Raw genomic sequence first — 27,290 nt, forward strand, 5'->3', positions numbered from 1 at the left:
ATTGATTTTTTTTTTTTTTAAATAAAGCTTTAAATGTGTGAAACTGTGAATGAAATATTAACATTTTTTTTTTTTTTTTTTGAATTTGGTTCTGTTAAGTGTTAACATCTAAATTGAGAATTGTGAGCATCATCATCATGTGAAGAATGAGTTTGGGCCGAAATTTTCATTCGTGCCTTTTATTTTCCTAAGCGGGCCGAAATGACTGGAACCAAACCGAATGGTCCGAAAGTAGTCTCTAGGTGGTACAGCCGTACTGGGGCCTATTATAGATAACAAATTCAAATAGAGCAAAATAAAAAAGCGAAAGAGACAAACTAGTTGGAAAGGAACAGAAGGAAAAGCGAAACTCACCATTTTGAATAGCCGCTGATTTGGCAAAAATAAATGCACATTATTATGCCAACATGTCACTTAACATCCTAAACTAATGGAGGGTGGGATTTTGCTAATGAAATCAAACTTAAGGGTGTAAAATTTAATTTTTCAAACTTCATAGTGTAAAATCTAAACAATCCCAAACTTCAGAGGTGTATTTCGCAATTTACCTAAAAAAAAAAAAAACTTTCAATAATTCAAGAATGGAAAAACAAAAATTTTAAATTTTAAGAATAAAAAACAAACTTTTGAAAAAATTTTGAAACCAAAATAGTATTTTATCATTTATTTAATTCTTACTGCTTACAAAATGAGTCAAAAGGATCATATAGGTACATATGCCATCCTATATGGTTATTACGAGGGGTAAATGTGTGAGTCAAAGAACCATAAAATGCGGTTTACCACTTCTAATGTATTCTTAAATATTGTAAAAAATATATATCCTCAATAGTTGTCTGATCACCAATACATCAAATTGCTCCGTACACATTCAATTGCGAGCCATGTTGTTTTACTATTCAAATGTCCTTGTTATACTAACCTTTCATAATGGTCACAAAGGATGGAAAAAATGGTGCAAGTATTGCATCCCTCTGCTTAACAAAAATGCCTTGTTATACTAACCTATACTTGCTCACAAGGAAGAAAAATGGTGCAAGTATTGCATCCCTCTGCTTAACAAAAATGTTGTAATAGCAATTTTAAAATTAAGAAATTTCATATGTTCATGAATAATGTCAGTATGTACCTTGTCATTTAGCTTTGTCTTTTGTTTTTTCTTTCATATTAATAATTGTACCATGTATACATTTTTCTATGTGATTCAACTACAAATATATCTTTTTATTGGAGAATACTTGACTTTCCAGCTTACATGGCTACACTTTTTTTTTTTTTAATTGTTTTTGTAGATCTAACAATCTTTCAATTAGTGAGAGCTACATATAAAAGTTGATTCCAGGTGTCTGGAAGCCCTGCAACACACCAATGGGTGCAATCCATGCCCTTGAATGCATTATAAGAGCTAGGATGTGCATCTGTTCTTAGTTGTGAGAGAGTGGTTATGTCAAGCAAATGAACAGGTTTCTTAATTGTATTTAAGACATCCTTCACTACATATTCTGGTTTTGGCAAACCACTTGGGTAAGTTGACCCGCTTAAGGGTGTTGTCTCCTTTGCGCAGTTCCTCACTCCTGGCTTACTCCAATCTTTGCCACTAATTTTTACACAAGAAACATGCAGTCATCAGAATATGATTTTCTAATGCAATGTTAGTTTTCAAAATTGGATTAATCACTTTTTTTCCTTAAAGTTTGGTGTAGGTCCATTATGATCCCTCAAATATAAAATATTTTGATTTAGTCCTTAAAATTTTGAAAATAGAATAATTTGGTCACTCAGTTTATTTTTCTATTATGTGGTTAATGGAATACTGAAGCACCTCATTTTTGAGGGACCAAATCAAACCAACCAAGGGACCGAATTTGAACTAACAACATATTTCAAGAACCAATATCAAACCGATGCTATAAACAAAGAGATGAAATTGTTCCTATTTCGAAATTTTAGGAACCAAATTCAAACTTTTAAATTACAGAACCAAAATAGAACTTACCTAAACTTTTAGGCCAAAATTATATATATATATATATATATATTTTATTGGATATGGATTTTGAAAAATCCACCATCAGATTACATTTTCATATTATATCATTTATTTGCAAAATTTCAAGAAGATTAAAGATTAAAATCTATGTCATCAATCAAATATTTAAATTTGAAGTTTTTGTAGTCTTAAATATACAAAAAAAAATAAGTTTATGCTTAAATAGCAAATAACATCTGATTTAAACGAAATTTGACATGTATATTAAGAACATAAAGAACATGCAATCAAATAATTAAATTTCCAAAATATATAGCTATGTTAACTTTTTAGTAAGAATTTGTAGCAATTGTCTACAAAACTAGTTTGTAACTAAACTTTGTCCTTTAGAGAAAGGAAAGTAACTTACTTGTAATGGGCAGGAGAAATTCCTTGATAAAGGACTTTAGTTTTTCCTAGATCCACCTCTGTATCAACCCACCTGCCCCAAGTTGTCAAAGCCCTGCGAAAAGCAACCATACGATCCATGTCCTTGAGAACCTTGCCACCATCTTCAATATAATCCCATCTACAATCAATAATAAGGCAATCACAAGCTTATTTTAAACTCATTCTACTTCTTGTTTTTCACATAAAATTGAATAAAAAATGAATGATTTTATTAAACCCATACGGTTGCGCTCGTCCACTACGGTACCACCAAAGCCAAGTATTGAAAACCAGAACATCCATATCTTTCCATATGTTGCCATTTTTCAGAGAATTGAGCTTTAACACTCGACCTATTTTTTCTTCTTCGATGTCCACTAAGTAGTGAGATAAAAATAGTAGAATCGAAACTCCATAGTCCTGCACCATTCTTTCCAATTCTTATGCATTGTATTCCTCAAAATCAAAGGAAAATTTTCAATTTATAATATACAATAAAACATTCAAGTGCCTGACTTAAAATTTCTGTTCTTTTCTTACTTCTTATGGATTGGAAATCAATAATAGGTTTTTTTATATTCCATTGAAACATTACTAGCCAATCTCTTTGAAAAAATGAGGGGTAAGACGACCTACCAATCATACTTCCCACTGTCAGACTTCAAAAAAGTGGGAGTTTTATGTATTGAATACAACCTTTTTATTGAAACATTATTAGCATGCTTGTTGTAACATTTTTACCATGCTAGTCTTAACCTTCGGTGACGCCAACAATCAAATAATATATGAAACCTAATTATTAACTTCATGAGAAAAAGAGAAGATATTGAAAATTAATTGTTCTAGTTAGTTCATTTACCTCGAATGTTGTATTAGTATACATGGGATTACTCTCCTCTATGATTTTGGAATCTGGCACAGCAGTATGAAGCAAACATACTAATGATGCCCTCTGGTTGAGACTAATGGAGTCCCCTATAAACATAATTTTCTTCCCCTTTAATCTCTGTAAAAAATCTCGACCATTAAATCTGCAATGTTTTCCCAATAGGAAACATGGTTCTATTATTAGTAACACTTAACAACAACAACAACAACAACAACAACAACAAAAACAAAAAACAAAAAACAAAAAAACAAACAAACGAAAATTAAGTAAGAAACTAATTAAACTATTTTCACAAAGAATTTATGAGACAAACTAAATTATGTGCTTAGGATGATGATGATGATGATGATGATGTCCAATACATTAGGAAAGCTAATTAATATGTTGAGTAATGTTACAGTCACAAACTATTTTATAACATTTTTATAAACTATTGATGTAGCTAGCTTCTTATTGGTTTTTATCTAGACCCACAATTAATATCATCTTTTTATTTACCAATAACTACTCACCACGTCAGCAGTTTATAAAATTTTTTGTAAGAAAGTTTGTATTTCTATTACTCTATTTTTTTCTACATGCACAAATAAATATTTCAAAGGTTAATTATCCAAGTGTGTTTTAAGGAAATCTTTTTGAACTCAAGGTGGTAATGTCCTTTCATTGGTTTTTCATATAAAAAAGAAGATTTCCAAAGTAATAATGTCTTCATTGTGGAAAAGTATGTTCAAAATAATTTCATAGATTCAAATCCTATAGTATTTTAAGGACTTTATATTTTATTTCTTCACTTTAATAAAAAAAAATTTCTTGTCCTTATTAGTCCTTTTTATTTATTTATTTATTAATATTTAGTGCTTGTTAGTAGTATTTCAGAGAGTATAGGAAAGTTGACACTAAAAAAATCCTATTCCAAAAAAAGATGAAGATCTGAAACAACCACAAACCCATAAGAATTGAGGGGAAAAATTAAGGAAATAGTCAAAAAGATCTGAAACATTGGATATGTCCTATGCCTGAAGGATCGTTTATTCATATCTAAATGCCTTTAATTTCCATGTGTTACAATTCCATCCACTGGAGCTCTTTTCTTGAATATGCTACTATAACTATGAAAGGATGGCAGTTTTCTAGAGGCAATCCATTTTCGAATAAAAATATCTCCTCATAAAAAAAGTGATTCGAGTGAATTTTTTATGGTCAACAATGGTAATAGTACTGTGAGGCTGCAAAAACATGGTACAAATATATGCCAGAAAGTCCTCCAGTCTAAAAGTCATCGAAATTTAGTGTTGCTTCGGCATAATTTATTTTACTTAAAAATAAATAAATTGATAAATACTTGTTATGTGCACTCACCTGCCTAATAAGGCACAGAGTAACTTTTTTAAGTTTAATATAGTAAGGGAAACTAGTTTTAGAAACATTCTATTAGGTGAATGATAAAATAATATATATTGTTGACCGGTTTATTAACAATTGTCATTTACAAATCAGTAGAGAAAATTTAAAGCAACCTAAAATACACACTCTACAGAGAGAAACAGTACCTGGGTATGTCACATTGCTTGGGCTGCCATCTATATTTGAGGTAGAGACTATCAGCTGGTCGACCATACTTTTGGCAATCAAATTCCTTACGGATATGAGGGCAAGCTGAAGAATTGTATAGAGGGTATGAATTGTCAAACACCCAAGTCCCTTCATAAACATTACAACTTGTTACTTGTGATTGTTTCCTCAACTTCAAACGGCTGCTATGATAATGTTCTGAGTTTGCTACACAAAGACATGAGAAAAAAATCAGAAAGGTCACAAGGATGGAACACAATTTTTGAGTTACAAAACCCATGTTTTGTTTTGGCTGAGGAAGAGTGAAAGAGAGAGACAGAGATTAGAATCTATATATGTACACACAGAGAGAGATAGTCTACCTGGTTGTTTAATTTGATACCTATTATGCTCTAGATAGATATATATATTTAGAAAAGAGAGCCAAATCTACCTGGTTGCGAATTTGATACCATATATAAAACTTGGCAACCTTAAAAGTTAACAGATTTGATTGACTGAAATTCTTATTAACTCGGATATTTTGAGGCTACAAATAGGTTTATACTAACTAACAACTAATCCTAACTAAAAGTGAAAGATGTACATTTAAGTAGTCATGTGTTCATCATGTGCTAACTAAAACTAACAAAACTACAAGTAGCTTTATAAACAGAAACAATTACAAGCTATGCTACATTTGTTTTAGCTGATAATAGGGTGGCAAAATGCCAAAATCAACCCAGACCCATGTGCCCACCCAAACCCACCCAATTATTAGTTGGGTTAAATGGGTATTAATTCAATTAAACTCAATTAACACTAATATTTATTGGGTTTTAATTGGGTACCCAATTAGACCCAATTATGATCCAAGTACCATTTCTACAAATCACCCAACCCCAAAACCACTAAAATTACCAAAATACCCCATCAACCTAGAAAATAACCAAAATACCCCCTAAACCCAAAGAATGACAAAAATACCTCCCGAAACCTTAAAAATACCAAATTACCCCCAAACCCCTAAAATAACCAAAATACCCTCGAAATCTAAAAAATGACCAAAATACCCTCAAAACCTAAAAATGACCAAAATACCCCCGAAACTCAAAAAATGACCAAAATACCCCCCGAAATCTAAAAATGACCAAAATATCCTGAAACCCAAAAAATGACCAAAACACACTTAAAACCCAAAAAAATGACAAAAATACCCTTGAAATCCAGAAAATGACCAAAATACCCCCGAAACCCAAAAAAAGACCAAAATACCCCTAAAACCCAAAAAAAAAGACCAAAATACCGCTGAAACCTAAAAATGACCAAAATACCCCTGAAACTCAAAAAATGACCAAAATACCCCTAAAACCTAAAAATGACCAAAATACCCCTGAAATCCAAAAAATGACCAAAATACCCCCTAAACCCAAAAAATGTCCAAAATACCTCCAAAACCTAACAAATTACTAAAATACCTCTGAAACCTAAAAAATGGCCAAAATAACCTCGAAACCTAAAAATTGACTAAAATAACCTTGAAAACTAAAAATGTCTAAAATACCCTCGAACCCTAAAAAATGGCCAAAATAACCCCAAAACCTAAAAATCGATCAAAATAACCTAGAAACCTAAAAATGGCCAAAATAACCCTGGAACCTAAAAATGACAAAAATAACCCCGAAGTCTAAAAATTGATAAAAATAACCCCAAAACCTAAAAATGACCAAAATACCCCCTAAACCTAAAAAGTGACCAAAATACCTCTGAAACCTAAAAAATGACCAAAATACCCTCAAACCTCTAAAGTGACAAAAATACCCCTAAACCTTTGAAATGACCTAAATAAACCCAAAACCTCTAAAATGGCCACGAACAACATTAAACTTCTAAAATTACCAAAAATACCCTGAAACCTCTAAAACAACCAAAATACCTCTAAAGCTATAAAACGACCAAAATACCCCTCAAAATATCTAAAATGACCAACATACAACTAATCTTGTAAGATGAACAAAATACCCCCGTAGCCTCTAAAATTACCAAAATAGGGGTTTGGGGTATCTTAGTCATTTTTTATTTTTTGGAGGTATTTTGGTCATTTTTTATGTTTACGGAGTATTTTGGTCATTTTTTAGTTTTACGGAGGATTTTGGTAATTTTTTAAATTTAGGGTGTATTTTTATCAACTTACAGGTTTAAGGGGCTTTTTTGTCATTTTATAGGTTTCGAGGTATTTTAGTCAATTTTTAGGCTTCGTGGTTATTTTGGCCATTTTTAAGGTTTCGAGGGTATTTTGGTCATTTTTAGTTTTCAAGGTTATTTTGGTTAATTTTTAGGCTTCGAGGTTATTTTGGCCATTTTTTAGGTTTCAGAGGTATTTTAGTAATTTTTTAGGTTTTGGACGTATTTGGACATTTTTTGGGTTTAGGGGGTATTTTGGTCATTTTTAGGTTTCGGGGGTATTTTGGTCATTTTATGGATTTTGGGGGTAATTTTTAGGTTTTAGGGGTATTTTGGTCATTTTCTGGATTCCAGGGATATTTTGGTCATTTTTTGGGTTTCATGGGTATTTTGGTCATTTTTTATGTTTCAAGGGTATTTTGGTAATTATCTTGGTTTTGGGGGTATTTTGGTTATTTTATGGGTTTTGGGAGTATTTTGGTAATTTTTATGTTTCAGTGGTATTTTGGTCATTTTTTGGGTTCTAGGGGTATTTTGATCATTTTGTAGGTTTCAAGATTATTTTGGTAATTTTTAGGTTTCGGGTGTATTTTGGTCATTTTTAGGTTTCAGGAGATATTTTGGTCATTTTTTAGGTTTTGGGGGTATTTTGGTCATTTTTGGGTTTCAGTGGTATTTTGGTAATTTTTTTGGTTTTAGGGGTATTTTGGTAATTTTAAGATTTTGGGGGGTATTTTGGTAATTTTTAGGTTTTGGGGTATTTTGGTCATTTAGTTGGGTTTCGTGGGTATTTTGGTCATTTTGTAGGTTTCGTGGTTATTTTGGTAATTTTGAGGTTTTGGGGTATTTTGGTAATTTTTGAAGATTTTAGAATACTTTGGTCATTTACACTTTAGGGGCATTTTGGTAATTTTGATAATTGGGTAATTAGGTGGGTTGGGGTTTACCCATAATAATTGGGTTAGGTTGGGTTTGGGTTATAAGCAATTAGTTAAATGAGTTTTAATGGGTAAATGAGTTTTATATACCCAACCCAATTATGTCTACCCAAAACTCACCCAAACCCACCCATTTGACACCCCAGTATTCTTTTATGCAAATTCAGTTTCTTCTCTAGCTTCCTCATTCTGCAACTTTATTCTTTTACAATCCTATTAATAACTTATTTGAAACATTATCAGTTACTATATTTTTGTAATTTGAGACACAACAAAAACCGAAATAAATGTTGTTTTCCCTTTTCATGCTTATCTTTGCTCTAAAATTCCTCTTTCCTATTGTTTTTTTTTTATAGAGTTTCAATCAATTTTTGGTGTAGGCGGGGATTGAACCCCAGATCTCTTATACAACTATCAGATATTTTACCAGTTGAGCTAACTGGAACCCACTCTTTCCTATTGTTGATGCTTCATTAAATACTATTTCCTAAGTGTTTTTTTCCCCCTTTTCTAAGGTAACCCAAAGTATTAAAAGAAGGAAAAAAAAAATTAAAAACATGACATATCTATATCTATATCTATATTCTATATATATCTAAAAGCTAAAGCATAACATTTATTATTGTTACGCTTCTATTGAGTCACATCAATGTCCACGTCATTATCCTATTTCTTTTTAATTTTTCTATAATTTTTTAGCATTTACTCTTTTTTTTTTTAATATTTACACTTCTCCCCCCCCCTTACCTTTTCATCTCCTCACTACCTTCTACTTTAATATCATCTTCATCTTTCCCTTTATCTTCTCTTATTTTGTCTTTCTTATTCATAACATTTTGCTATAAATTTGTCATTCTCTCTTCCATTCTTTGTATAATTTTCCCTCACAAAAATGGTTATCTCTCTCTCTCTCTCTCTCTCTCTCAAATTTTTGGTTATTTTTTTATTTTCTTGCATCTCTGCTTTAGGTTGATAAATTATTGTATTCTTTAGAACTCTACTTTTAGTTGATGCAATTTAATTTTGTATTTTAAGTTTTTTTTTTTTTTTTTTTGGTTCTCTTTGATTGTTTATCTACTCTAATCACTTATTTTTTAAAATTTCAAATTACCTTTTAAATCCAAGTTGAACAGTATTCAAGATTATAAGAGTTTTTGTCTTTGTCGCTCTCTGGTAGGACTACCATTCTTTTATCAAAGTAGACGAGGATTACAATATATGATGTTGTCTTAAACATTATTGCAAATACTCTTTTATCAAATTTAATTGTTTTCCTTTCTCCTTTTAAGTTATGCTATTAAAATATGAACATTGATAGTTTTAGTGACATGTAATGCATATTATGATATTGATATGGGTGTTTTTTATGAGCCTCCGAGAAATGACCCTACACTATGGGAATAGGCAAATGCCCAACAAATATAAAGGCTAATGCAAAAGGTTAGTGTCGCTTTATTTTTGTTTGTAATGCACTCTTAATTTATCGTTTGAATTTTCAATCTTTATTGTTTAAACATTAAGGTCATAGGTGATTTGCTCATCACTTGTTTGATGTTTTGTTTATAGACAAATACCATAACTCGGGCTTTATAATACTTTGGTGCAAGATTGACATCATCAATTGATGGGCATGATTTTTGGTTCATTAGATTTTATGCTTTTTCCAATATGGACGTGACTCTATTTTCATAAGTATTTGTCTCTCTAATTAAAAATTCCTATGTTTGGTCTTTCGTACATCTAATTCAAATAATCAGAAAGAAATTTAGAAATTAGAATTTTGGGTAATCAAAATTTTACTTTTATTTTTGGGTTGTAATCATTTGTCAAATGTAATACCCATAATTTTGGGTTGCACTTCTAAAATTTTATATACCATAATTTAAAATCATCTGAATTTTAATAGAGCAAAAAATATTGCCCCAAATTTTCTATAATAATCTTTCAAGTATAATATCGATAGTATTATTAAATAAGGACATTTTCATTAAACTTGTGCACAATGTTTCTATTAATTTTTATATATTATTTTGTAACGGTTGAAAACAGATTTGCGTTCCTTTGTTTTTGTTTGTTATTTACAAGCTATTGTTTCTACTTTATCTCTTTTAAATAACAAGACTTCATATGAGTTTCATACGCAACATTAATAATAATAATAATAATAATAATAATAACAATAGTAGTAAGCTGTGTGCTGGATTTATTTTGTTTAATAAGGAAACTGAAATATTACTTCCAACAACAACAACAAGAGAACTATCAAACAAATGTGCAACTGTAAAACCATACAATTAGCATAAATGATCTTTCATCTACTTTGGCAAGAATATGCTAAATTATATTCAATATTTTATTAGATGAATGCAAATTTCAACCTATTGAATGAAAATAGAAAAGCTCATTGGAAAAACATATGTGTTTCAACTAAACCTTATTGACTATAACTGGAAGGAAGGATGAGGATTCAAATATAGGAATTCATATTGTGTCAAAACAATCAAGTAAAAGTCTTTGATCCATTAATAATAAAATCTTTTTGAAAAATCGAAACTTATACAAGTTATACTACCTACATTCTTATCTTCTACCTACTTTGATTATCATTAAAAAAACAAATAAAATAAATAAAGCAGCAAAAAATTTGACCCCATAAAGTACATGAATCAAGGGTATCCAATTAAACACTAGCACTGATAAAAACAAACTGTAAAATATAGAAAAATAATGAATCGCATCAATACCAACCAGCAACTGTGGCTACTACTATTCCATGAAATTTACTTATTTAAGCTGAAATAAAAACTTCATTATTTAACAATCAAAATCTAATCTCGGCTCATTTTATTCAACATTTAAATCCAACAACATCCTTCAAATCTATGAAATTATATATATTCTCTCAGAGAGAGAGAGAGAAAGAGAGATTTATGGTAATAGTATATGTTTTTAATCATCTAAGGAAGTAGAATATATAGAGTTCCTAAATAACTTATAAGTTAAAACCCAAATTCATAATAGAACTATACAATCAAAGCATGAACATACAACATCAATTATTTTTTGAATTAATGCTTGAAATTTACACAATTGTTGGATGCACTTAAATTCAAATAAAAAAAATGGGGAAACTACAGTTAACCCACCTGTGGTTTGGCCCATTTTAACAATGCCCACCTGCGGTTTGAAATTTGTCACTTAACCCACCTGAGGTGGCCTCCGTTAGACTCCCGTTACCCACCTCTCTCTTTTCACCATTAAAAATAGGGGTAAACGTGTCTTTTTCATTATATTTTATGTCTCTCTCCTCTAAAAACAAAAAATAGAACAAGAATGCAAGAAAAACAAGATCAAAAAGTGGTATTTGTTGTCTCTCCATTCACACATTTTGAACCTAAGAACATACCTAAAAAAATTTTGTTCCCACGTTCACACTACTCTGATTATTTTAATGATTTTTTTCCTTATTTTTTTCTTCCTTTTCTTTCATTTCATCCCAGCTGTCTCTCTCCTCACGTTTTCTTCTCCATCTTCCCTCTGAGTTTCTCTCTTTTCCTCCATCGCCGATCTGCACAAGCCCATCCACCATAAACCCAGCTCGCCTCCCTAGCTCTGATCCAGCCCTTCCGCCAACCCAGTTCGCCTCCCCAGCTCCGATCCAGCCCTTCCGCCGACCCAACTCACCAATCTTTGCAACCCATTCCGCTGACCCAACTCACCAATCTTCCACCACTCCTCACCGGCCCAACTCCCCTACCCAAACGTATTCCTCCAATCGCCGCCAACCCTCACTCTCTCTTCAGTTCCTCACTCTCGCCAACCCAAGTCGTGGGTTTCACCGTGTTCAATGTGGGTTTCGGGTTTAATGGTTTGTGGGTTTGATGGCGGTGGATTTTAGTCGTGGTAGTGGGTTTGTGGCAGTGGATTTTGGTTTGTTTTGTGATGGATTGTGGGTCAATGGTGGTGTGGCTGGATTTTGTCTGGGTTTCGTGGTAGCTGGGTTGCTGGATTTCGCCGCCTTGCCTCATGGTCGTGGTTTAATGGGTTTTGTTTTTTATTTTGTTTTTGATGGGTGGATCATGGTCGTGGTCTGGGTTGCTAGATTTTGTTTTTGATTTTTTGTTTCAGTAAATTTCTCTGTTTGTTTGCTGAGATCTGTTTCTTCATTCTCTATTTCTTCATTCTCTATTTCTTCATTCTCTCCGATTAATTTACTAGTTTCAGTGAATTTCTTTAATTTTTCATTAAGAAATTACGTTCAAATTATATTCCTAAATTTCTATCTGTGATCAAAGAGAAAGGATTAAGGCTGACTTTCAATGTTCATTAGTCGAAATCCAACTGCATTTTGTTTGAATTTCAGTTTCCAGATGAGTTATTGAAGGTTTCGACGAGAGTGGTGAGAGCTCTGCGCGAACAACTTCATTTTTTTGGGGGGGTTTTTGAGGAAATGGGTTTGGGGTTAGAGAGAGGGAGAGAGCTCGTTCCTTTTTTTAGGTTCTATTTGAGTTCTAATTTTGGCTTATATCGTAAAGAGGATTTTCTAACGGAAATGGCAGAGGTGGGTAACGGGGGTCTAACGGAGGCCACCTCAGGTGGGTTAAGTAACAAATTTCAAATCACGGGTGAGCACTGTTAAAACAGGCCAAACCACAAGTGGGTTAACTGTGGTTTCCCCTAAAAAAATCCACATAAAGTGTTCTCATGAAACTTTACAATGCATTAGAAAAAATAAAATAAAAACAACATAGCTACCAAGGATATATCCTCCGGTAATAATATAAATTACATAAAAAATAAAGTTACCCAATTTAAATATCTCATTTTCCAACATTTCATTTCACCTTTTACTAGTTGATGGTAAAATAAATGATGTGGATATTAATAACTTTTCAACTACTTCAAAATTATTAATAATTAATTTGTATAGGAGTTTTGATAGTTCAAATATACTGTCTTTTAAATTTTTTTTTTTTTTTAAAGGAAAGTGGCAATTGAATAGGTATGAAGAAGTAATTCAGTTAAATAAAGAGAGGAAGAGCCAAAGAATTGGATATTAATGATTGCTTCAGCTGTTTCAATATTATTAATAATTTAATTATAAGAGGCTTTTGATATTATAAAAGACAATAATTTAATATTATAGTCTATTGATTTTCTTAAGGAAACTAGCAATTGAACAGGTATTGTAGCATGAAAGACTATTTGGCTTGAGCTTTATTGAGGAGAACATTAAACATCAGCTATAATTGAAAAATATATTAAATACTATAAAGCTTGGGCTTTATAGTGGAGGGCATAGGAAAAGCTTTTATTCACTTAATCGATAATGAAAAATTATTGCTAATAAATAGAGCAATCACTAATCCATAAAACACACATTACACTATAAATCACAATCCTAAACAACTTAAAAATTACAAACTAAAAACATCAAACAACTAGACAATCACAAAATAAGCATACAACATGATCACAAATATTTTGTACAAGATCAAATTATAAGGGGAAAAGAAATCCTTCTTCAAGCCAACATAAAAGGGGACATAAATACAAAATATGGACTAGCAATTGCAATGTTATGTGAATCAAATGACAAGGAAATACAACTACTATTTTTAATTCTAAATCAACCAGATGGGAAAAAAAAAACTTCTCCAAAACTATCGACAAATCTTTCAACATACACCTTTCGGAACAAACACATTTCGTATCCCAAAAAACCAAGCCTGCAAAAATATTGGAGTAGATCAGTGGGATTGTGATTGTCTTTGCCCTTATGGAAACAAGGAATTACATGTTACATGCAAAATGTGTTCAATTGACTTTAAAATATATAAATTAGACAACTGAGTATGGTAGAATTAATATTTCAAAAAAAAAATTATATTCTACTATAAATTATCCTCATTTTGTTCCAAATAGTAATCTCTAATAAAAAAAATATAGTTCCACGAGCAAAAGTTAATACTAGTTAAGATTACTTTCACTTGGTAGTGATTTTTCAAACAATGTGATGATTGGAAAATTTTGTAATTTTCTGTATGAGCAAAAATAAGAAAAAAAAAAAAATCAACTACCACAAATAATTCTAACCAAAAAAAAAAAAAACAATTTTCCGTAAATCTTTTCAACTAAACTAGGTAATTAGTTTAGATAGAAGCAGTGCAATCTAAAACAAGTAGCAAAATGCCCTGTTTAGAAACTATTTAGTCATATGCCCTTGTTTTAAACTCGATTTTCTAAAAATTGAGTTTCAATGAAAAACTCAATTTTTAGAAAATTGAGTTATAGGCAAAAAACTTTATAAAAAAAAAAAAAAAAATTTACATGGAACTAAAGTTCCATGTAACAGCAAGTAACTCGATTTTCATTAACTCGAGCTTTTCATGGAAACTCAATTTTTTTAAAATCGAGTTTCAAAACAGGGGCATTTTGCTAGATAGTTTCAAAACAAAAGCATTTTGCTACTTATTTCCCATTTTGGCTAGTTGGGATGAGAAGCTCTCTTGGCTCACTGTGTATTCCATATGGATTCGTGTTATTGAATCAATTTCGGGCCTTTCTGCTACATATGCATTCAGTTTCAAAAGTGATTTACTTATTTCAGTAATTGATTTTGCAGGTTTGTTTATCTTAATTTTTAAATTTTGATTTTGAGTAAATATCACCTTGTGCGCTCAAGAACTGACTTTTTAAATTGTTCGTGTAAGAACTCTTCTTTAATTTTCTACATAATTGTTATGGCAGGAAGTTCTCTTAGAGTAGAACTTGCCATTGGAGTCTCTAGGTCTAAGGTAAGGACACATGTGTGCAAAGATGATGGCTAAACAAAATAAAATCACACAAAATGGAGTCTCTTTATCTAGCTTTGCAGAATGATAATTGGGACATTCACAAAGAACTCAAAAAATTTCTAACAAAATTTTGCTAGAAAATTATAAACTACTCATTTTTTGTTGTTGTTGTTATATTTCATTTAAATCTTCTTCGCTTCTATTATTTTTTGTACTATAGAAAGAGTGAGCTGTTTGGTGAAGGAAATAACAAATCGAAGAGAACTTATTTAGCAAAGCCGTAGTATTCCAATAATGGAAAAATAGAAATTTTGGAAGACTATCACATCTTTAGGGACCAGTATTTGAGATAAAAAGGGGCAACCAAATTTTGGAAATTGCAAATGCTCTTAGTTCCACACTTCGATCTACTTCAACATTGTTAAGCTACCACATTTTCATCAACCTTTTACAGCATCAAAAAATGCATGTTGTCGTGTCTACTGTAAAGAGTCTTTTTAATAATTTAGAGACAAAAATAGGGATTAAAAAAAAAAAAACTTTTTTTAACAATTTAGGCACGAAAAACATGTTAGGTTTTGTGGAGTCTAGCTGTATTTGATCAGATTATGACCGACCCAATATAAAAGTGCTACAGTCTTTAAGGAAGTCTTTTAGCCCATTGTTAATCCTATGCGCGGGATAGAAAAAACTGTTTTTTGGAGATTAGGATTTTGGTGTGTTGCTTTTTGAGTTAGAGAAAAATTGTATTGCCACATCTTGTATTGTATGATTAAAAAAATCAAGAAAAATAAATATTTTAATGAAACACGTAACAAACTTTTGTGATTGTAATCAAGAAAAACATGTAAATATCGTCTTGTGTGATTGTTTTCTTTTGGCGCATATTTTCTCTCTATTTTACATCTCACAGATTTGAGAATTTCGTGATTATTCCCTACAAAACAAACTTTTGGTATAGTTTAAAGATAGAAAGTAACAAATTTTCAATAGTTTAGGGATTAAAAAAAATGAACTTTTCAATAGTTCAAGGATGGAAAAAAAAAATTAAATTTTAGAGACCAAAATAGTATTTTATCATTTATTTAATTATTACTACTTACAAAATGAGTCAGAAGGATCATATTGGTACATATGCCATCCTAAATGGTTATTACGAGGGGTACATATGTGTGTCAAATTACAATAAAATGTGGTTTACCACTTCTAATGTATGCTTAAATATTTTTAAAAATATATATCCTAAATAGTTGTTTGTGACCAATATTGGTTCTTCTCTATTTTTCTATCTTTTTAATTCAGAAAATCTTTTTTTTTTCGTTTTTGATTTTTTTTTTCAATTTAATTGCTTACATGTCATTTTTTAATAATATTTTATAAGTCACGTAGGCATGAAGTGTGCCAACTATATATGCACACTGTTAGCCATGTAAGCATTTTCCATTAGTGAGTTGACGGTAGGGACCAATAAGTTGACTGTAAATTGAAGATAACATGGACCAAATTGACTATAAATTGAAAATAACATAGACCAAATTGATTTCTACTAAAAATGTAAGAAATGGTGTTTTTGCCTTTAATAAAAATATATATCCTCAATAGTTGTTTGGTCACCAATACATCAAATTGCTCCGTACACATTCAATTGCGAGCCATGTTTTTTAACTATTCAAATGTCTAGCCCTTGACCCTCCCTAAACCTCTCTACACCATCCTACCTCCGACTTCCCCACTTTCTACCATTCACAAATTTTCCTAGCTCCAAGGGCCCGTTTGGATGGAGGGGAAAAGAAGGGAGAGTAGAGAGGAGTATAGTAGAGTTGACTGAAAATAAGCTAATTTTAGGTTAAATCTACTCTACTCTACAATACTTCCCCTCCTTCCTCCTCAATCCAAATGGATCACAAAAAAGGGGCATTGGGACAAGGCATTCCTAACTCAACCATGTCCTGCCTAATTACCATCTCTTGTTGCTACAACATTTTGTCNTTTTTTTTTTTTTTTTTTTTTTTTTTTTTTTAGGAACACCAATTAAATCTATTGTAATTTGTAGGTAACAGATTCGTATATTACTAAGTTAAACCTTTGGATACCGAAATAGACATACAGAAATTTTTGCATAAGTTGATTTGAATGCTTTTACCCCTCTCCCACATAACCATAGTCGCCCCATCCCACACTGCCCATTGCTCTCAATTTAATGTGCTTTGTTTTGGTAATATTTTTGTGAAATTTTTCGCAACATATATATGTATTGCATGTTTAATTATAAAATATTTATGTAAATTTTATCATTGTAAATCTGTTGGTACAATTTGTGATATTCAATCGGATGCTTAAGTTGTAGTTAATACTAGTTAAGATTACTTTCACTTGGTAGTGATTTTTCAAACAATGTGATGATGTGGAAAATTTTGTAATTTTCTGTATGAGCAAAAATAAGAAAAAAAAAAAAAATCAACTACCACAAATAATTCTAACCAAAAAAAAAAAAAAAACAATTTTCCGTAAAATCTTTTCAACTAAACTAGGTAATTAGTTTAGATAGAAGCAGTGCAATCTAAAACAAGTAGCAAAATGCCCCTGTTTAGAAACTATTTAGTCATATGCCCTTGTTTTAAACTCGATTTTCTAAAAATTGAGTTTCAATGAAAAACTCAATTTTTAGAAAATTGAGTTATAGGCAAAAAACTTTATAAAAAAAAAAAAAAAAATTTACATGGAACTAAAGTTCCATGTAACAGCAAGTAACTCGATTTTCATTAACTCGAGCTTTTCATGGAAACTCAATTTTTTTAAAATCGAGTTTCAAAACAGGGGCATTTTGCTAGATAGTTTCAAAACAAAAGCATTTTGCTACTTATTTCCCATTTTGGCTAGTTGGGATGAGAAGCTCTCTTGGCTCACTGTGTATTCCATATGGATTCGTGTTATTGAATCAATTTCGGGCCTTTCTGCTACATATGCATTCAGTTTCAAAAGTGATTTACTTATTTCAGTAATTGATTTTGCAGGTTTGTTTATCTTAATTTTTAAATTTTGATTTTGAGTAAATATCACCTTGTGCGCTCAAGAACTGACTTTTTAAATTGTTCGTGTAAGAACTCTTCTTTAATTTTCTACATAATTGTTATGGCAGGAAGTTCTCTTAGAGTAGAACTTGCCATTGGAGTCTCTAGGTCTAAGGTAAGGACACATGTGTGCAAAGATGATGGCTAAACAAAATAAAATCACACAAAATGGAGTCTCTTTATCTAGCTTTGCAGAATGATAATTGGGACATTCACAAAGAACTCAAAAAATTTCTAACAAAATTTTGCTAGAAAATTATAAACTACTCATTTTTTGTTGTTGTTGTTATATTTCATTTAAATCTTCTTCGCTTCTATTATTTTTTGTACTATAGAAAGAGTGAGCTGTTTGGTGAAGGAAATAACAAATCGAAGAGAACTTATTTAGCAAAGCCGTAGTATTCCAATAATGGAAAAATAGAAATTTTGGAAGACTATCACATCTTTAGGGACCAGTATTTGAGATAAAAAGGGGCAACCAAATTTTGGAAATTGCAAATGCTCTTAGTTCCACACTTCGATCTACTTCAACATTGTTAAGCTACCACATTTTCATCAACCTTTTACAGCATCAAAAAATGCATGTTGTCGTGTCTACTGTAAAGAGTCTTTTTAATAATTTAGAGACAAAAATAGGGATTAAAAAAAAAAAACTTTTTTTAACAGTTTAGGCACGAAAAACATGTTAGGTTTTGTGGAGTCTAGCTATATTTGATCAGATTATGACCGACCCAATATAAAAGTGTTACAGTCTTTAATGAGGTCTTTTAGCCCATTGTTAATCCTGTGCGCAGGATAGAAAAAACTGTTTTTTGGAGATTGGGGTTTTGGTGTGCTGCTTTTTGAGTTAGAGAAAAATTGTATTGCCACATCTTGTATTGTATGATTAAAAAAATCAAGAAAAATTAATATTTTAATGAAACACGTAACAAACTTTTGTGATTGTAATCAAAAAAACATATAAATATCATCTTGTGTGATTGTTTTCATTTGGCGCATATTTTCTCTCTATTTTACATCTCACAGATTTGAGAATTTCATGATTATTCCCTACAAAACAAACTTTTGGTATAGTTTAAAGATAGAAAGTAACAAATTTTCAATAGTTTAGGATAAAAAAAAAAAAATTCAATAGTTCAAGGATGAAAAAAAAAAAACATTTAAATTTTAGAGACCAAAATAGTATTTTATCATTTATTTAATTATTACTACTTACAAAATGAGTCAGAAGGATCGTATTGGTACATATGCCATCCTAAATGGTTATTATGAGAGGTACATATAGAGTCCAAATCTTCTGTCCCACTTTTTCTGCTCCACTCTATGTGTCAAAGTACAATAAATGTAGTTTACCACTTCTAATGTATGCTTAAATATTTTAAAATATATATATCCTAAATAGTTGTTTGGTGACCAATATTGGTTCTTTTCTATTTTTCTATCTTTTAATTCATAAATTAATTTTTTTTCATTTTTGATTTTTTTTTCAATTTAATTGCTTACATGTCATTTTTTTAATAATATTTTATAAGCCACGTAGGCATGAAGTGTGCCAACTATATGTGCACACTGTTAGCCATGTAAGAATTTTACATTAGTGAGTTGACAGTAGGGACCAATAAGTTGACTATAAATTGAAGATAACATTGACCAAATTGACTATAAATTGATAATAACATAGACCAAATTAACAATGACCCCAAAATGTAAGAAATGGTGTTTTCGCCTTTAAAATATATATAAATATATATATATATATATATATTATATATATATATATATATATATATATATATATATATATATCCTCAATAGTTGTTTGGTCAACAATACATCAAATTGCTCCGTATACATTCAATTGCGAGCCATGTTTTTTAACTATTCAAATGTCTAGCCCTTGACACTCCCTAAACCTCTCTACACCGTCCTACCTCCGACTTGCCCCACTCCCTACCATGCACAAATTTTCCTAGCTCCAAGGGCCCGTTTGAATGGAGGGGGAAAGGAGGGAGAGTAGAGGGAGTATAGTAGAGTTGGCTGAAAATAAGCTAATTTTGGGCTAAATCTACTCTACTCTACTCTACTTCCCCTCCTTCCTCCTCAATCCAAATGGACCACAAAAAAGGGGCATTGGGACAAGGCACTCCTAACTCAACCATGTCCTACCTAATTACCATCTCTTGTTGCTACAACATTTTGTCTTTCACTATACTGTAAAATATCAACATTGAGAGGTAACCATTTGAGGACATGGAACTTAAATTAAATATTCAATATTGTTTTCCCTCCCTCAGCCCCTTTATTTAAGTCCTCACAAGTTAGCTTCTCTTCAAATGGCCTTTCCAGTTATGCTTTTGCATGTGTAAGTGGCATTCAACTTACTCACAAGGAAGAAAAATGGTGCAAGTATAGCATCCCTCTGCTTAACAAAAATGTCGTAATAGGGATTTTAAAATTAAGAAATTTCATATCTTCATGAATCATGTCAATAGCTGCCTTGCCATTTAGCTGTGGTTTTTTTTTTTTTTCATATTAATAATTGTACCATGTAGACATTTTTCTTTCTCTTTTTTTTTTTTTTTTTTAACAACCGGTCAGAAGACATTTTTCTATTTGATTCAACTACAAATATATCTTTTTATTAGAGACTACAGGACTTTCCAGCTTACATGGCTACACTTTTTTTTATTGTTTTTGTAGATCTAACAATCCTTCAATTAGTGAGAGCCATATACAGAAGTTGATTCCAAGTGTCTGGAAGCCCTGCAACACACCAATGAGTGCAATCCATATCCTTGAATATATTATAAGCGCCAGGATGTGCATCTTTTCTTAGTTGTGAGAGAGTGGTTATGTCAAACAAATGAACAGGTTTCTTAATTGTACTTAAGACATCCTTCACTATATATGATGCTGGTGGCAAACCAGTTGGGTAAGTTGACCCGTTTATGGGTGTTGTCTCATTTCCGCAGTTTATCACTCCTGGCCTTCCCAACCAGTGACACTAATATTTAACAAGACACATACACTCAAAAATATGATTTGCTAATGCAATTCGTTTTCAAAATTGGATTAATCACTTTCGTCCTTAAAGTTTGGTGTAGGTCCAATTATATTCTATAAAATATTTTGATTTAGTCCTTAAGATTTTGAAAATAGAATAATTTGGTCACTCTGTCTGTTTTTCTATTTATGTGGTTAATAGGATAATGAAGCAACCCATTTTCGAGGGACCAAATCAAACCAACCAAGGACCAAAATTGAACTATCAACATATTTCAAGAACCAATACCAAACCAATCCTATAAATAAAGAGATGAAATTGTTCCTGTTTCAAAATTTTAGGAACCAAGTTCAAACTTTTAAATTAAAGAAACAAAATAGAACTTACCTAAACTTTTAGGCCAAATTTATATTTTTTTATTAGATGTGAATTTTGAAAAATTTACCATTAGATTACATTTTCATATTATATCCTTTATTTGCAAAATTTCAAGAAAATAAAATATTAAAAGTTATGTCATCAATCAAATGTTTAAATTTCAAGTTTTTGTAGTCTAAATATAATAAAAAAATAAGTTTATGATCGACCAGCAAATAACCTCTGACTTGAACAAAATTTGACAGGCACGTTAAGAGCATAAGAACATGTAATCAAATAATTAGATTTTCAAAATATATAACTAGTTTATAACCAATTGTTTACAAACTAGTTTATAACCAAACTTTGTCCTTTAGAGAAAGTATAGTAACTTACTCGTAATGGGTGGGAGAAATTCCTCGATAAAGGACTTTAGTTTTTCCTGATCCACATCTGTATCAACCCACTTGGCCCAAGTTGCCAAACCCTTGTGAAAAGCATCCATACGATCCATGTCATTGAGAACCTTGCCACCATCTTCAATATAATCCCAACTACAATCAATAATAAGGCAATCACAAGCTTATTTTAAACTCATATTCTACTTCTTGTTTTTCACATAAAATTGAAAAGAAAAATGAATGATTTTATAAAACTCATAAAATGGATGATTTTATAAAACTCATACTGTTTCAAAGGTCCAGTACGGTTCCACCAAAGCCAAGTGTTGAAAACCAGAACGTCCATATCTTTCCATATGTTGCCATTTTTCATTGAATCGAGCTTTAACACTCGACCAATTTTTTTCTACTTCGATGTCCACTAAGTAGTTAGATTTAAATAGCAGAATTGAAACTCCATAGTCCTGCACAATTCAGTCCAATTCTTAGGCATTTTTATTGCTCAAAATCAAAGGAAAGCTTTCAATTTATAATATACAATAAAGCATTCAAGTACCTAACTTAAAATTTCTGATCATTTCTTACTTCTTATGGATTGGAAATCAATAATAAGTTTTTGTATATTCTATTGAAACATTACTAGTCAATCTCTTTGAAAAAATGAGGGGGTAAAACAACCTACCAATTATCATACCTCTCACTCTCAGACTTTGAAGAAGTGAGAATTTTATGCATTGAGTACAACCTTTTTATTTAAACATTTTTACCATGCTAGTCTTAACATTCGGTGATACCAAGAATCAAATAATATATGAAACCTAATTATTAACTTTATGAGCCTATCAAAAAAAAAAAAAACTTTATGAGAAAAAGAGAAGACCGTGAAATTAATTTTTCTAGCTAGTTCATTTACCTCGAAGGTTGTATTAGAATACAAGGAATTTCTCTCCTCTATGATTTTGGAATCAGGCACAGCAGCATGAAGCAAACATACTAGTGATTCCCTCTGGTTGAGAGTAGTGGAGTCCCCTATAAACATAATTTTCTTCCCCTTTAATCTCTGTAAGAAATCTTGACCATCAAATCTGCAATGTTTTCCCAATAGGAAACATGGTTCTATTATTAGTAACACTTAACAACAAGCATAAACCCACTCCTCCCACCCCCCACCCCACCCCCAAAAAAAAAAAAAAAAAAAAAAAAAAAAAAAACCGGAAAGTAAGAAACTAATTAGACTATTCTTTTCACAAAGAATTTATGAGACAAACTAAATTATGTGCTTAGGATGTTCGTCTTATAAAGCCTAGGTAAAAACAAAAACAAAAGAAGAAGAAGAAGAAGAAGAAGAATGATGATGATGTCGTCCTAGGAAAGCTAATTAATTTTTTCTACAAGCACAAGTAAATATTTTCAAGGATAATTAGCCATGTGTGTTTCAAGGAAACCTTTTTGAACTAAAGGTAGTAATGTCCTTTCATTGGTTTTTCATATAAAAAAGAAGATTTCCAACGTAATAATGTCTTCATTGTGTAAAAGTTTGTTAAAAATAATTTCATAGATTCACATCCTATAATATTTTAAGGACTTTTTATTTTATTTCTTCACTTTAATTTTTCTTTTCTTGTACTTATTAGTGCTCTTTATTTATTTATATTAAGTGCATGTTAGTAGTATTTCAAAGAGTATAGGAAATTAAGTTGATACTAAAAAAACCCTATTCTAATAAAGATGAAGATATATATAGCAACCACAAACCAATAAGAATTGAGGGGAAAAATTAAGGAAATAGTCAAAAAGATCTTAAACATGATATGTATGTCTGAAGGATCGTATATTCATATCTAAAATGCCTTTCCATGTGTTACAATTCCTTCCACTGGAGTTCATTTCTTGAATATGCTACAACTATGAAAGTGGTGTCAATACTTTCTTATTATGGTTTACTAACAACTGCCCTAAGAGCATCCACAACCAGTTTCTATATCTCATCTTATTTTACCATCCCAAAAAGCAACTTTATCAATTATACAATACAATTTTACAATTCTCCAACTTCCCAACTTTTATTTCCCAATTCTACTCATTAAAATAATATTTATACGCAATAAAATAATATATCTCACAATTACCATTATACAATACAACACATTATTTATACATTATTTATTCTTTCTCTCTCTTTCTTTCTGTTCAAGAACCACAATCGCCACCACCGCTGCACACCACCACCACCACCGGCAACCCATAATCTACCGTCAACACCAAAAAAAAAAAAAAAAAAAAAAAAAAACAGAGAAAAGACCAGAACCAGCCACTGCACCTACTGCCCTCCGACCATCAACACCACCACCACCCCCTTTCCGCCCATCAACACCACAAAAAAAAAAAAAAAAAAAACCAGCAACCCACGGTCAAAAACCAGACCCATCACTGCGAAGCTCGAAGGAAAAGGACCAAAGCCATGCCGCTGCACCTACTGCCCTCGACCACCAACACCACCACCACCACCCTCTCCGCCCATCAACACCAAAAAAAAAAAAAAAAAAAAAAAAAAAAAAAACCCAGCAACCCACGATCAAAAACCAGACCCACCACCGCCGAAGCTCGAAGGAAACCAGAGAAAACACCAAAACCACGCCGCTGCACCTACTACCCTCCGACCATCAACACCACCTCCACCACCCTATCCGCCCATCAACACCACCAAAAAAAAACATAGCAACCCACGGTCAAAAACCAGACCCACCACCACCGAAGCTCGAAGGAAGCAGATTCGCCGCTAGGAAGCTTGAAGGAAGTTGATTTTGTTGACCCACACGAAGAAGGAAAAATGAAAGAGAGAGAGAGTTGCTGGAGAAGGAAAAACACGGAGACCCACCACCGATCTAGAAACCCACCGCCGATCTAGAGACCCACCACCGATCTAGAACCCCACCGCCGATTTAGAAACCCAACACCGATCTAGAGAGTTGCCAGAGAGAGTGAAGATATTGAGAAGAATCAGAGAGCAAGAAGAAGAAGAGAGAGCAAAAAGAAAGAGAGAGAAGGAAGAGAGAGAAAAGAAAGAGAAAAAAATGAGACGGGAGAGAGAAATTGCCAGTTAAATTGGATTAAAAAATTAATATTTTTTATACCATTCAGCTACAGTACCATCTTACATTTGAGATGGTACTGTAGCAAAATCTCAAAAAAATTTTGGCATATGCGATATGGCATTTCCATTGTTGAGCAGTTTTGGGGCTTAAATGCCAAATGTTCCTAACATTTGGCATATACAAGCCCCACTACTGATGCTCTAAGGGCATACGTTAACATGACCTTAGTAGTAAAAGTTTTTTCCTTAAAATCCTAAATTCCTTTTTCCCATAACCCATTAAAAACAAAGCCTGGATTTGAACTTATTTTCTCCATAAAAGACACGTTCGTGTCGAAATAACTTATTTAGCTGACACTGAAAACTTTTTGCTAAAAGTATTATAAATAAAAGTAAAAGCTAATTGAAATAGTAAAGTGAAACTCATAAATAGTATCAAAAAATACAATACAAAAAGTGCAATGAAGCTTATAAATAGTAACAAAAATATGCTGAATAGTAGTAAAAATAAACTAAATTAAAAAAAAAAAAAAGTTGTCTTTTTCAGCCAATGCTATATACAACAATGTCGCTACTCCAATAAGCCATTGACAAATCAGCAGAGAAAATTTAAAGCAAGCTAAAACAAACACTGCACAGAGAGAAACATTGCCTGGGTATGTCACATTCCTTGGGCTGCCATCTATATTTGAGGTAAAGACTATCAGGTCGACCATAATAATGGCAATCAAATTCCTTGCGGATATGAGGGCAGGCTGAAGAGTTATATAGAGGGTATGAATCGTCAAACACCCAAGTCCCTTCATAAACATTACAACTTTTTACTTGTGATTGTTTCCCCGACTTCAAATGGCTGCTATGATATTGTCCAGAGTTTGCTACACAGAGACATGAGAAAAAAATCAGAAAGAAGATCACAAGGATGGAACACAATCTTTGAGTTACAAAACCCATGTTTTGTTTTGGCTGAGGTACAGAGTGAAAGACAGAGACAGAGATTAGAATATAAATATGCAGAGAGAGAGAGAGAGAGAGAGTCTATGGTTTTAAAAACCGAACCGGTCATAGAACCGTTTTTTTTTTTGTAATTTCCGGTTCAACCCCGGTTTTTGACCGGTTTTTGGCTGGTTTTCGGTTGTTGACCGGTTTTGGAGCTTTTAACTGGACCGGATTGGCCCTCGGTTCCCGGTTGAACCGGTCGGACCGGCCGGTCCGGTCCGGTTTTTAAAACAGTGTAGACTACCTGGTTGTTTGACTTGATACCATATAAAACTAGACAACCTATTAATAACGTATAACGTATTTGACAAATCAGCTACTATGTTTGCAATTTATGACCAAAAAAGATCCCGAAAGAAATGTAGTTTGGATATATTTAGAAAAGAGAGTCAATCTACCTTTTTTTTTTTGAGAAGCAAGAGTCAATCTACCTAGTTGTGAATTTGATGTCATATGTAAAACTAGCCAACCTTAACAGATTTTTTTTTTTTTTTTTAGAATACTAAGTATTTTTAACACACAGGGAGAGGGAATTTGGTTGAATGAGAATAATTTGAGGTTACAAAAAGGTTTATATACAACTATTAGAAGTGGGAAAATACTAACTAATAACTTAACTAACAACTGATCCTAACTAACTGTGAAAGTTGTACATTTAAGTAGTCATATGTTCATCACGTGCTAACTAAAACTAACAAAACTACAGGGTTGTTTAGTACCAGTGTTTAAACAACAGTTTTCAATGTTTAAACAACTATAGCACTTCTGACATGTATTTCTATAATACTTAAACATGTATTTCCAAAACACTGAAAACTGAACAACAATACTAAAAATCTCCAACCAAACAAACCTTACATGTTTCTTTATACACAGAAACAATTACAAGCTAAGTGACAGTCTTTTTAGCTGATTAATTCTTTTCTGCAGATTTAGTTTCTTTTCTAACTTCCTCATTGTCTTTATAAGCCTACACAACTTGTAGGATCAGAAGCTCTGTTAATAGTACTTTATTTTACCTAGAATTATAGTGTAAGAAAAACATATATATTCTCAAAAGAAGTGAAAAATGACCAAACAAAGGTTTTGGAAATTAGGGTACCTTTGTTTTGGCTGAAAACAATTTCAGGAAATCGTTTTACACCACACTCCGTGTTTGGTATGTACTGAAAATTGGGTCAAATGGAATTGGTTTTCTGCATTGACCGTAAAATGAGGCCTCTCTAGTGTAAAATCATTTCAGGTTTCATTTTACCTTCAAACCATTTCCACTCTCCTCAAAAAATTTCTCTCCTCACTCACTCTCATCACTCACGCCAATCCCAAGCCAAAGGATGGAGAGAGCTATCGCCAATGAAGCCCAGATCCAGTCCCCGACCCATGGCCCCCTGGTCTGATCTCGCCTCTCAGCTCCTCCGTTTTCATCAAACCCATATCCGATGAACGTAGCTAAACCCACCCCGATTCCACCACATCCCAGTCCGCGCCGCTCAAACCCATCGCCGATCTAATCGCGCCGCTCAAACCCATCTCCGATCTGATCGCGCCACTCAGCTCCTCCGTTTTGGTCAAACCCATCTCCGATG

General features: G+C 32.0%; 1 protein-coding gene and 1 pseudogene across 1 annotated transcript; both read right to left on the bottom strand.

The window, feature by feature from the left end:
• Window positions 1-1,305: 1,305 nt before the first annotated feature.
• On the bottom strand, window positions 1,306-5,160 carry LOC112025615 (protein trichome birefringence-like 38). Its single transcript, XM_024058278.1, has 5 exons — window positions 4,859-5,160; window positions 3,279-3,450; window positions 2,664-2,839; window positions 2,400-2,558; window positions 1,306-1,597 (listed from the first exon to the last, which is right to left on the bottom strand). Exons 1-5 carry the CDS (start codon window positions 5,158-5,160, stop codon window positions 1,306-1,308), a joined length of 1,101 nt encoding a protein of 366 aa, XP_023914046.1.
• Window positions 5,161-20,555: 15,395 nt separating this feature from the next.
• On the bottom strand, window positions 20,556-27,086 carry LOC112025616 (protein trichome birefringence-like 38; annotated as a pseudogene).
• Between the last annotated feature and the right edge of the window lie 204 nt (window positions 27,087-27,290).

The sequence above is a fragment of the Quercus suber genome, unplaced genomic scaffold, assembly GCF_002906115.3.
Source record: "Quercus suber isolate HL8 unplaced genomic scaffold, Cork oak 2.0 scaffold_1183, whole genome shotgun sequence".
Taxonomy (NCBI): domain Eukaryota; kingdom Viridiplantae; phylum Streptophyta; class Magnoliopsida; order Fagales; family Fagaceae; genus Quercus; species Quercus suber.

Bases quoted from the DNA above. Each gene is read 5' to 3' on its own strand.
- LOC112025615 (XM_024058278.1), bottom strand. From the start codon at position 5,160: ATGGGTTTTGTAACTCAAAAATTGTGTTCCATCCTTGTGACCTTTCTG. The intron at 2,840-3,278 runs GTAAATGAACTA...AGAATGGTGCAG, and splicing joins ATACTAATACAACATTCGAG to GACTATGGAGTTTCGATTCT. The intron at 1,598-2,399 runs GTAAGTTACTTT...TGTAAAAATTAG, and splicing joins ATTTCTCCTGCCCATTACAA to TGGCAAAGATTGGAGTAAGC.